A 12,706-nucleotide genomic window follows, 5' to 3' on the forward strand; every position below is an offset into this window, starting at 1 on the left:
TTTAGGAGTGATATTTTGAGTGTGTGCAGGAGTGACATTTGGAGAGAGATTAGGAGTGATTTTTGGAGGGAGTATAGGAGTGATATTTGGAAGGAGTTTGGGAGTGATATTTGGAAGGAGTTTGGGCATGATATTTGGAGGGAATTTAGGAGTGATATTTTGAGTGTGTGCAGGAGTGACATTTGGAGAGAGATTAGGAGTGATTTTTGGAGGGAGTTTACAAGTGATTTTTGGAGGGAGTTTACAAGTGATTTTTGGAGGGAGTTTAGGAGTGATATTTTGAGTGTGTGCAGGAGTGACATTTGGAGAGAGATTAGGAGTGATTTTTGGAGGGAGTTTACAAGTGATTTTTGGAGGGAGTTTAGGAGTGATTTTTGGAGTTATATGTACCGGCTGATATTTAAAGGCTACCTGGTGTGTGCATGGAATCTGGTGGAGGCAGCGCTGACTGTTTTTATCTATAGCTGCGCTTCAGTTCGGTCAATTCAGCGATACCGCCGGCACGTTGCAACTGGAAAATTAAGGCCCCAGGCCGCCGTGACTGCTTCCTCGGGTAGTGCCGAGGAAGAGGCTCACTCACCTGAGGAGCAGTTATCAAAGTTGAGATCCCCACACAGGACATCGAACGCCAGCAGCTCCTCTGGATTGACGGGACTTGATGAAGAGGTAGATTTTCGGAACTCAGCCAGCCAGTCCAGCAGGTGATCCAACTGCTCACAACGGATGGCAGCGTCTCCTGTGTGAGAGGCAGTTGTTTACAACAGTGCAGCATTTTCTTAATTAAATACAGTGGCCTAGAAATTCGGTGGGGTTAGCGCCCAATTAGAGGCGTTAGAGGGGCTTGCGCCGGAATTATAGCCGTGATCGAAATTGCGTTGGGCCCTACCATCGGCGTTAGCCGGTAGCGCTGCGCCGGCACCGATGACGTCATCGGTGTGCGCAGCGTCCCGGTTGCCGTGGTAACGCGGCCGGACGCCCAAATTCAGTTGCGACGCCTCGCCCGTGGCAGCCGCAACCAACGATTGTTCAACGGGATGTTGCAGCACGTAGCGCCGGCGCATTAAGGTGGAGCGGCGGCCGGCCGCTTTCCCGGCGGCCGCCTGCCTGCACCTCCCTCCCCGGACTCCTCCACCACCCCCCCGCGGCACTGATGTGTGTGGCCCACGAGCCCGGCACTTCTCCGAGGTGCCGGGCTCATTTGTCGGGCGAATCGACCGGTCAGCGGTCGGCTGCAGGCAGCTCCTCCTTAACAGAAGGAGGAGGCCTGCAGTACCCCAGCCTGCCGCACCGCATCGGGTGCCGCAGCGGGGGATTAGCGCCGCAAACCTGCGTTCAGCGCCCATAGCGAGGCGCTGAAACCCTCCATTAGCGCCCGCAACCGTCTGGGCGCGGGGCAGCTGAATTTTTGGCGGGCGCAGCGGCAATTATCGCGGGCGCAAAATTTCGGGCGCAAAAGCCCTGGCGGAGGCAAACCTAATTTCTAGGCCAGTGTCTGATGTAGCGGAAAATGAACATGCAGCCATATGACGTCTTCAGCACAGTGAGGTGCACTTCGGTGTGTCTAAACCAACAATATTGGGAGCGCCTAACGGCGGGGGGAGTTGGAGACAGGGCGGGGGGAATTGGGGAGGGCGGGGAGGGGATGGTGAGAGGGCGGGGAGTCGGGAAGGGCGGGGGGGAAGGAGAGAGGGCGGGGAGTTGGGGAGGGCGGGGGAAGAATGGAGAGAGGGCGGGGAGTTGGGGAGGGCGGGAGGCGATGGAGAGAGGGCGGGGAGTTGGGGAGGGTGGGGGAGGAATGGAGAGAGGGTGGGGAGGGCGGGCGGGGAATTGGGGAGGGCGGGGGGGATGGAGAGAGGGCGAGGAGTTGGGGAGGGTGGGGGGAGTTGGGGAGAGGGCGGGGGGATGGAGAGAGGGCAGGGGGGATGGAGAGAGGGGGGAATGAGGAGTTGGCAGGGGGAGTTGGAGAGGGCTGGGGGTGTTGGGGAGGGTGGGGGGAGTTGGGGAGGGGGTGGGGGGTGTTGGGGAGAGTGTGGGGGGTGTTGGGGAGAGGGTGGGGGTAGTTGGAGAGGGCGGGAGCAGTTGGGGAGGGGGCGGGAGCAGTTGGGGAGGGGGCGGGGGCAGTTGGAGAGAAGGCGGGGTGTTGGTGAGGGCGGGGGGGGAATGGGGAGTTGGCAGGGGTGTTGGGGAGGGTGGGAGGGATAGAGAGAGGGCGGGGAGTTGGGGAGGGTGGGGGGAGTTGTGGAGGACGAGGTGAGCTTGCTAATATGGGAGAATTTGCTTTCTGGAGAAACCTGCTGCTTGAGACCTGCTCTGCTGAGGAAGAACGAATAAATGAAAGGAAAGGGGGCAAGGTCCTGACATGAGGGAAAGCCCAGCACTGGCAAATGAATGACTGAATTGAACCTATCGGTGCACGCTTACCTGACAGAGCTTGCAAATGAGTGCAGGAAACATATCCCACAATTCTTTGGTCCTGAGGTGTGGTTCCAACTTGCACCTTGATGGGAGCAATGAAAGGTTAGTTAAAAGGGTTTACATCAGCATCTCACTGATAACTGATCCCTGTCCATTAATGAAACATTCATGGAAGGACATGTCATCAGAGCATATAACCTGGTGTATGGGGAACAAAGTGTTGGTGATTGTCAGCAGCAGCTCATGTCTTCTAGAAGTACTTTACTGCATAAAAATGGGCGATGGAAAAAACTTTTTATAATTTCCTGCCTCCTGCAATGTGGACTTCAAGCCAGCCAATACACCAATTCCCTTCAGCCTGGAGGGGGGAGCGTTGGGTGGGAGGGATAGTCTAGGATAGGGACTCTTCCAAAAATGAAAACCGTGCGGCCCCTGTAAATTGCAGGGGGAAAAGAGCTATCTGGGTGTGATGGGTGTCTCTACAGACCTTTCTTTCAGAGACTGCATCACCATGAGAAGCTCCATCCACTGATCTCAAACTCAGTGATCATTATGGAATCCCACAGTTAAAACTAGTAGGGATTTGGAATGAGAGTCCAATCCCCTGCTTCTAGAGCTACTTTACCTTCAAACAAGTCCCCCTAATTGCAGCCCATTGCTCCAGAGCTATCCTGCCCTTAATGAATTCCACCTAAAGGGAAACCTGTGCTCCGCTCCTGGAGCATCTCATGATGGAGGAGTTCATGTCCTAGACCATCCCACCCTCCCAACACTCCCCACCTCTGGCTGAAGGAGAACAGTGTTGACTGCTTTGAAGTCCACTGCCCTTCCCTCGACCAAACTCTCTGAATGGGAGTTCAGCCTGCACTCCTGGGGATATAGGGCTCTCCAAATGGGAACTGGATTGTTGAAACTACAGGGCCCTTTGAATGGAGGCGCAGCTCTCTCACTAGTCCAGATCCACCACAATATCTAATTCGGTCAATAAACCTGATGCCTCATCACTCACTCAACTGCAGAAAACACTATTAAGTATATTCCCATGGCAGACATTTGTCCCAAGATGGTATGAGATGGTGTCTCAGTAGTTCCAGATTGTGGCAGTGTAGTTCGATGTTATCTATGTCTGGTAGCACATCATACTTAAAAAGAGCAAGATAAAAGATAATCAGGCCAGAACCTTCTCAACTCACTCTGGATCACTGTAGTGAAAGTAACATTGCTCACCCTCATTAGACAGCTACTGTCTGAGACCTAAAGAAAACATTGACTCCCAGTATAACAATATCAAACTAGACATTCTCTATCGCCTCACATCAACCCTTAACACACCCAGGTGATACCTTTTGGTTTCATATTGGAGTTTTGGGGAGTCTAAAGCCCTCTGTTTCATCTCTAATAATGGGAGCATCCCAAAGCATGGAGTCTGTAGGAACCAGTAACAGAGGTGGAGTGACAGGAGAGGGAGTAGGGTGGGAGGGTAATCATCCAGGGAGTAGAATCAGGAGCGACTAATGTTTTGCCCTGAGCCATGTAGGAGCTAATGGTTCACTACCCATGAGGGCAAATTACGTTATCAGACACGATGGCCAAAATTGACACACAGTCTTAATTTTTGCACTAAAGACTGATGCAATTATAAGGGCTTAGTACTGCGGCAGCCAATAATAATTACGAAGTACATTTTCCTCAGTAACATGCTGGAGTTTTGTCAGCAGCAGAACAGGCTGCAGCAGGTGGAATAGCATAAGATCCAAAGAGAGGACATATAAATTGGCCAGAAAAGGCAATAATCCTGAGGATTGGGAGTAGTTTAGGATTCAACAAAGGTGGACAAAGGGATTAATTAAGAAAGGGAAAATAGAATATGAGAGTAAGCTTACAGGGAACATAAAAACTGACTGTAAAAGCTTTTATAGATATGTGAAGAGAAAAAGATTGGTGAAGTCAAGCGTAGGTCCCTTGCAGTCAGAATCAGGGGAATTTATAATGGGGAACAAAGAAATGGCAGACCAACTAAATACATATTTTGGTTCTGTCTTCACAAAGGAGGACACAAATAACCTCCCAGAGATGCCAGGGAACATAGGGTCTGATGAAAGGGTGGAACTGAAAGAAATCAGTATTTGTAGGGAAATGGTGTTAGGAAAATTGATGGGACTGAAGGCCGATAAATCCCCAGGGCATGATAATCTACATCCCAGGGTACTTAAGGAAGTGGCCCTAGAAATAGTAGATGCATTGCTGGTCATCTTCCAGAACTCGATAGACTCTGGAACAGTACCCATGGATTGGAGGGTAGCTAATGTTACCCCACTATTCAAAAAAGGTGGTAGAGAAAAAGTGGGGAATTATAGACCGGTAAGCCTGACATCGGTAGTGGGGAAAATGCTAGAGTCCATTATAAAAGATGTAATAGCAGAGCACTTGGAAAGCAGTGACAGGATCGGACAAAGTCAACATGGATTTACAAAAGGTAAATCATGCTTGACTAATCTACTGGAATTTTTTGAGGATGTAACTGGTAAAATAGATGAGGGGGAACTAGTGGATGTGGTGTATTTGGGCTTCCAGAAGGCTTTCGATAAGGTCCCACATAAGAGATTAGCGTGCAAAATTAAGGCACATGGGATTGGGGGCAAGGTATTGACTTGGATAGAGAACTGGTTGGCGGACAGAAAGCAAAGAGTTGGAATAAACGGGTCGTTTTCCGAGTGGCAGGCAGTGACTAGTGGGATACCGCAAGGATCGGTCCTAGGACCCCAGCTGTTCACAATATATATTAATCTGGGTGAGGGAATTGGATGTAATATCTCCAAATTTGCAGACGACACAAAGCTGGGTGGGAGGGTATGCTGTGAGGAGGATGTCGTGAAACTCCAGTACGATTTGGATAGGTTGGGTGATTGGGCAGAAACATGGCAAATGCACTACAATGTGGATAAATGTGAGGTTATCCACTTTGGTGGCAAAAACAGGAAGGCAGATTATTATTTGAATAGCAATAGATTGGGAGAAGGGGAAGTGCAAAGAGACCTGGGTGTTCTTGTGCACCAGTCGCTGAAGGTAAGCATGCAGGTGCAGCAGGCGGTTAAGAAGGCAAATGGTATGTTGGCCTTCGTAGCAAGAGGGTTCGAGTACAGGAACAAGGATGCCTTGCTACAGTTGTACAGGGCCTTGGTGAGACCACATCTTGAGTATTGTGTGCAGTTTTGGTCGCCTTACCTGAGGAAGGACGGTCTTGCCATGGAAGGAGTGCAGCGAAGATTCACCAGGGATGGCAGGAATGATGTATGAGGAGAGATTGTGTCGATTGGGCTTATACTCACTGGAGTTTAGAAGATTGAGAGGGGATCTCATCGAACCCTATAAAATTCTGTCAGGCCTGGACAGACTAGATGCAGGAAGGATGTTTCTGATGGCCGGGGAGTCCAGAACCAGGGGTCATAGTCTAAGGATAAGGGGTAAGCCATTTAGGACTGAAATGAGGAGGAATTTCTTCACCCAGAGAGTGGTGAACCTGTGGAATTCTCTGCCACAGAGGGCGGTGGAGGCCAGTTCATTAAATATATTCAAGAAAGAGTTGGATATATTTCTTAAGGCTAAAGGGATCAAGGGATATGGGGAGAAGGCAGGGACAGGGTACTGAATTTGGATGATCAGCCATGATCTCATTGAATGGCGGAGCAGGCTCGAGGGGCCGAATGGCCTACTCCTGCTCCTATCTTCTATGTTTCTATGTTTGTGAAGCAAAGGTGCCTGAGGCAGTGCCCTCCTCCTCCCGCTTACATAAGAACATAAGAAATAGGAGCAGGAGTAGGCCAATCGGCCCCTCGAGCCTGCTCCACCATTCAATAAGATCATGGCTGATCTGATCCTAACCTCAAATCTACTATCACTCTACATCCCACCCGAACCCATGTGATCTCCTGGGAGAGGCGAAAAACCAGATAAAAAACCCAATGGCCAATTTGGGAGAAAAAATCTGGGAAATTCCTCTCCGACCCATCTAGGCGATCGAAACTCGTCCAGGAGATCACTCTGCCCCTATATTTTCTACAGTACTTACCTTCTGTAAAAGGTGATCTCCACCCCAGCCAGGAACAGGAATAGAACCATCTCCTGAAATCTAACACAGAATTAGAACACAAGATGTAGGAGCAGAACCAGGCTACATGGCCCCTGGGCCCGCTCCGCTACCCACAGGGCCATGACCGTTCCGAACCTAGACTCATGTCCAATTTCCTGCCCGCTCCCCATAACCCCTAATTCCCTTTACTTCTAGGAAACTGTCTATTTCTGTTTTAAATTTATTTAATGATGTAGCTTCCACAGCTTTCTGGGGCAACAAATTCCACAGACCTACTACTCTCTGAGTGAAGAAGTTTCTCCTCATCTCAGTTTTGAAAGAGCAGCCCCTTATTCTAAGATTATGCCCCCTAGTTCTAGTTTCACCCATCATCGGGAACATCTTCCCCGCATCCACCCGATCCAACCCCTTCACAATCTTATATGTTTCAATAAGATCGCCTCTCATTCTTCTGAACTCCAATGAGTAGAGTCCCAATCTACTCAACCTCTCCTCATATGTCCACCCCCTCATCCCCGGGATTAGCCGAGCGAACCTTCTTTGTACTGACTCGAGAGCAAGTACGTCTTCCCGTGCTGTACCTGCCCTGGGAGTGTTTGATAGGACAGTGTAGAGGGAGCTTTACTCTGTATCTAACCCGTGCTGTACCGTGATCATTTCCATAAGAGTGGAATACACTGCAGAGCCACAAGCTGATTGGCCTCTCTCTTGTTAATCAAGCACAGTAAAGGTAACTCACTGTATAATTGTTTATTCAGCAGGGTAATGGTTCATTACTGTATAACTGTACAAAGTTGCTCATTATTCAGCAGGGTAAGGGTTAATCACTGTGTAACTGTATTATGCTGTTTATTCAGCAGGGTAAGGGTTAATCGCAGGGTAAGGGTTAATCACTGTGTAACTGCATCATACAGGAGGGTGAGTATTATTTATTTAATGGTAGTGCTCTTGCGTCTGACTGAAGATTGCGGCCTAGACATTTGTTGGCACTGCGCCTATTTTGCAGGCAGCGCGCCACCCGCCATATTGGATCCAGATCCTCTTTGGCTGCTTTCAAAACAATTTCACTGCAGTCATGGGTGGTCTGGTAGGGCTGCCTTTGGGGCTGGAGTATGAGGAAGAGCAGCAAGAAGACAGGAGAGAGCAGGAGCAGCTGGGAGAAGAGGGAGGAGGAGGGCACTGCCTCAGAAATAATTAAGACTCACCCTTAGTGCCTGTCTTCTGTGCCTTTCCCTATCCACATGCTCGTACGAAGTGTATCCCCAGTGGCTACAGCTTGGGAGCTGGAAGGTTGCTGAGCTCCCATTGAGGACACTTCAGATAGCTGTGGTGGGCAACCTCAAGTACCTCGATGGGGGCTGGGGAAGTCTGGCCCAGCTGGCTGTGTGGCATTAACAAGGGACCACTTGATCAGGCATGTGCAGTGCGAGCCCCGCTACCTGCATCGAATTTCTAGGTCTGTGGGTTCAAGTCCCACTATAGGACACCAGCTATTTTCAGAGCTATCGGGCTCGATTTTAATTCCCGAGGTGGGTTGCAGTTGGGTTGAGTGGTGGGTGGGTTTCGGAGCCGCTTCCGGCGGGATCAGCTGTTGATGTCTGATTTTAATTAAATCAGCTTGTTGAGTTCATTGGGGCGCGCTGGCCGGTCCACTGAGTGCGATCGGGTCGGCTGGCCACCTCTGATGACACCTGTAATGTATGTACCTTTAAGGGGGAGAACTACTTCTTACAGCTCCTGTATCCTGTAGTACCGGCAGTGACCACACCTGTATATAAACCCTGAGTAGTGATCTGTACAGTCAGTTGCAGTTTGAACCACGTTGAGTAAACACCTGTTGTACCGTTCTCTGCAGTCCTTTTCTTATTATTACACGGACGTAACATTGGCAACGACGCAGATTCGAACCAACCTGCAACTCTGCATCACCTCCCAGGGATTCGCTCCTGGAGAACAGTGGAAGGAGGTCGAGTCCAGAAGCACGGGCGTCGACCACGGGCAACCGCCCAGTCATCCAGCGGAGATTTGAGCATCGCAGGGGAGGCTGTCGAGAGCCAGGCTTGGCTTTCCAGTCACGGTGGTCCAGCAAAACGGGCTGGCAACAGGTACTGCGCAGACCCTTCCCGGACAGCTGCGGGCTAGAGCCCGACCGAGCGGCACAGAAAAAGGCCGAGCAGCGTCGACGGGGGAGAGAGAGAGGGCAGAGCGCACAGGGCGCAGCCAGTGTTCAGGACTGAGCGGCGTCAACGGGGGAGAGAGACGAGAGAGAGCAGAGCGCAGCTGGTGGTCAAGGGCCGAGCAGCGTCAACGGGGGAGAGAGGCGTGCAGGAAAACGTGAGGCACTGCCATTGCCACGAGGACCGCAGAGAGCGGCATTGACAGCAGCGCAGGAGCAGCGCACGAAACCCACAGGGCGTCGCCATTTGCCACGAGGACCACCGAGAGCGGCGTTGGCAGCAGCGCGGGAGACGCCATTTTAAGCCGCAGCGGGGAAGAAAGGAAAGCGCGGGAGTCGCCATTTTAAGCCAGTCTAACCACACCCAAAAATGCCAAAGCGTGGCAATATCACAGCGTTCGACAATGAAGTCGAAGATTGGACGACATATGTCGAATGCATAGAAGTATACTGCAAGGCGAATGAAGTGCCAGATGACAAGAAAGCGCTGGTATTGTTGAATTCAATGGGTGCAAAAACGTATGGCTTACTACGAAACCTAGTAACCCCAGAGAAGCCAGTAGAAAAGGATTTTGAAAACATAGTGTCAATCCTACAGGACCACTTAAACCCCACACCGCTGCTGATAGCAGAAAGATTTAAGTTTCACAAAAGGAACCAGCATAAAGATGAAAGTAATGCTGAGTGTTTAACGGAACTGCGCAAGCTATCGAAACACTGCCAGTTTGGAACGGGACTAGCAGATACTTTAAGGGACAAGTTTGTGTGTGGGCTTCAAAGTGAAGGAACCCAGAAACGGCTTCTATCAGAAAAGGATCTTACGCTGGACAAGGCTTTCAGCATTGCAGTATCACACGAAGCAGCAGCACGGGGCGCTGCAGAGATACAACGGAGACCGCAAGAATATGGCACAAATGAAATGTCATACGGAACAGTGAAGTGCTATCGCTGCGGCAGAACAACACACGACCATAATGATTGCTGGTTCAAGGACAAAGTGTGCAGACAGTGTGGAAAAGTAGGACACATAGCAAGAGTCTGCAGGTCGGGAAAGAAAACCAGCAACAAAAAATCTCCACAGGAGAAGTACAAGAAGGTACATAAGGTGACGGAGAGTAGTTCAGACGAACAGAAGAGTGATACAGACTCCAGAAGCAAGGAGCTGGGTTGTCTGAAACTACATAATGTGATCAAAATGGAGGATCACCAAACTATCTGGGTCACGCTCAAGATAGCAGGAGTCCAAGTGAAAATGGAATTCGACACAGGATCAGCCCTAACAGTCATAAACCGAAGGGACCAGAAGCGGCTATTCTCACATATACCCTTGAGAGATACAGAGATCGTCTTGAAGACGTACACGGGGCAAAAAGTCTACCCCAAAGGAAAAATAAGGGTGAACGTTATATATAACGGCAAGGAAACACCAAAAATTGACCTATATGTATTGCCAGATGGAGGACCACCACTACTAGGACGTGAATGGATCCGGAAGATACAGCTAGATTGGCATTCCATACAAGCACTGACTGTAGATGCCAAAAAGGATGACGACGTCACACCTGGACGACTGTCAAAAATGCTAACTGACGCACAAGAACTGTTCCAGCAGGGACTCGGAACACTAAAAGGCATAACAGCGACGATCAAAATTGAGGAAAATGCAAGCCCAAAGTTTTTTAAGGCCAGACCAGTACCTTATGCGATCCGCCCAGCCATCGAAGCAGAGCTGGAAGGTTTGGAACGTTCAGGAGTACTGTCCAAAGTGGACTGGAGCGAGTGGGCTACACCCATCATTCCTGTAATGAAGAGGTCGTTGAGTAATACACCTGGGGAACCAAAGAAGGTTCGCATCTGTGGGGACTTTAAGGTGACAGTGAACCCAGTCCTTCACACTGTACAATATCCGCTTCCGCAGATTGAAGATATTTTTGCCTCGCTATCTGGAGGGAAACGCTTCACTAAGATTGATCTGGCCCAGGCGTACCTGCAAATGGAGGTAGAAGAAGCCTCGAAACAGTACCTCACGATCAACACTCATAAAGGTCTCTACCAATACAACCGGCTGGTGTTCGGGGTAGCATCAGTTCCGGCTATTTGGCAGAGGGCAATGGAACAAGTCCTGCAAGGGATTCCAGGGACCCAGTGTTATTTGGACGACATCCTGGTCACGGGCGAAAATGACAGTGATCACCTCGCCAACCTGGAGCAGGTGCTCACTAGATTGAAGGAATATGGGCTCCGAGCTAATCGCCACAAATGCGAGTTTTTCCAGAAGCAGATCTCGTATTGTGGCCACGTTATTGATAAAGAGGGGTTACATAAGTCCCCTGAAAAGATTGAGGCAGTGGTCAAGGCTCCAGCACCGGAAAATGTGTCACAACTGAGGTCGTTCCTCGGGCTGGTGAATTACTACCATAAGTTCTTGCCGAATTTGTCCACCGTACTACACCCACTGAACACCCTACTGCAAATGGGGGTACCATGGAAGTGGAGTGACGAATGTAAATGAGCTTTCCAGAAGAGCAAAGCATTGATCACATCAAAAGAGGTGCTGGCTCATTTCAACCCAGCACTACCAATTTGGTTGGCGTGTGATGCATCACCCTATGGCATTGGAGCGGCGCTGTCGCACAAATTCCCGGACGGCTCGGAGAGGCCAGTAGCCTTTGCGTCTCGGTCACTAACCTCAGCCGAGCGTAACTACGCCCAGATTGACAGGGAGGCCCTCAGCCTAATGTGGGGAGTGAAAAAGTTCAATCACTATCTGCACGGGCAGAAGTTCACCTTGCTGACTGACCACCAACCACTTGTCTCCATCTTTAATCCAAAGAAGGTCGTTCCGGTGATGACTGCGCAACGCCTACAAAGACGGTCCCTTTTTCTAGGGGCGCACCAATATGAAATCGAGTATAAGGGCACGAAACAGCATGGAAACGCTGATGGGCTATCACGCCTGCCACTGCCTACTGCGGAGGAAGCACCAGCAGTGGATCCTGTCGAAATATTTCATTCGACTATAATTGAATGCTTGCCAGTAACTAACGCTGGTATAGAGAAGGAGACCCGAAATGACCCGACACTGTCTCGGGTATATGATTTGACGGTGAAGGGATGGCCAGCACATGGCGACTCACTGTTGCCAGCATTCTCATCCAGAAGAGAACAGCTGTCAGTATGCCAGGGGACCTTGATGTGTGGATCCCGAGTGGTAATTCCACCCAAGTTAAGGGAGAGAGTGCTCAATGAGCTTCACGAAGGTCATCTGGGAGGGGTGAAAATGAAAAGCCTTGCTAGGGCTTATGTGTGGTGGCCGTGGATCGATCAGCAAATCGAGGACCTGACAAAGAGCTGCTCAGGATGCGAGAAGGTCCAAAATGCACCACCACATGCCCCTCTACACCCATGGGAGTGGCCCTCATCTCCATGGCAACGGGTGCATATTGATTTTGCTGGTCCATTCATGGAATCAATGTTTTTAATAGCCGTGGATGCGCACTCGAAATGGCCTGAGGTCATCAAAATGTCCTCCACCACCACGGAGAAAACTATTGCAGTCCTACGGACCATTTTTGCCAGGAACGGCTTGCCAGAACAGATTTGCTCTGATAACGGACCACAGTTTGTGTCCGAAGAGTTTCGAAGATTTATGAAAAGGAATGGGGTAAGGCATTACACATCCGCCCCGTATCATCCAGCCACAAATGGATTAGCTGAGAGGTTCGTACAAACCTTTAAAAAAGCAGTAAAGGCCATGTGCGATGATGACATTCCACTGCAGCATAAGGTGGACAATTTCCTGTTAGCCTACAGAAATGCGACACATGCAGTCACCAACCAGGCCCTGGCCATGATGTTCTTTAACCGAAGGTTGAGATCTCATCTGGATTTGCTCAGACCAAATGTACGAAGAGATGTTGAGAGTAAGCAATTCCAGCACATCAATGAGAAGCCGACAAGGAGCTTCAATGTAGGGCAACCAGTCTTGGCCCGCGACTACCGAACAGAGAAATGGCAACCAGGAA

General features: G+C 50.1%; 1 protein-coding gene across 1 annotated transcript in view; it reads right to left on the bottom strand.

Annotated features, from left to right (window-relative positions):
- Positions 1–546: 546 nt before the first annotated feature.
- smpd3 (sphingomyelin phosphodiesterase 3) overlaps positions 547–12,706 on the bottom strand; it is a 174,058-nt gene continuing 161,898 nt past the window's right edge. Inside the window, exons 2-3 of the mRNA XM_085991143.1 lie at positions 2,422–2,497; positions 547–736 (exon numbers count right to left, since the gene is read on the bottom strand). Of these exons, the coding sequence (XP_085847269.1) occupies positions 573–736; positions 2,422–2,497 (240 nt within the window). The 3' untranslated portion in view covers positions 547–572. The remainder of the gene's footprint in view (positions 737–2,421; positions 2,498–12,706) is intronic.

This window comes from Somniosus microcephalus, chromosome 6, assembly GCF_052327205.1.
Source record: "Somniosus microcephalus isolate GS21.2 chromosome 6, FLI_Smic_1.0, whole genome shotgun sequence".
NCBI classification, from domain to species: domain Eukaryota; kingdom Metazoa; phylum Chordata; class Chondrichthyes; order Squaliformes; family Somniosidae; genus Somniosus; species Somniosus microcephalus.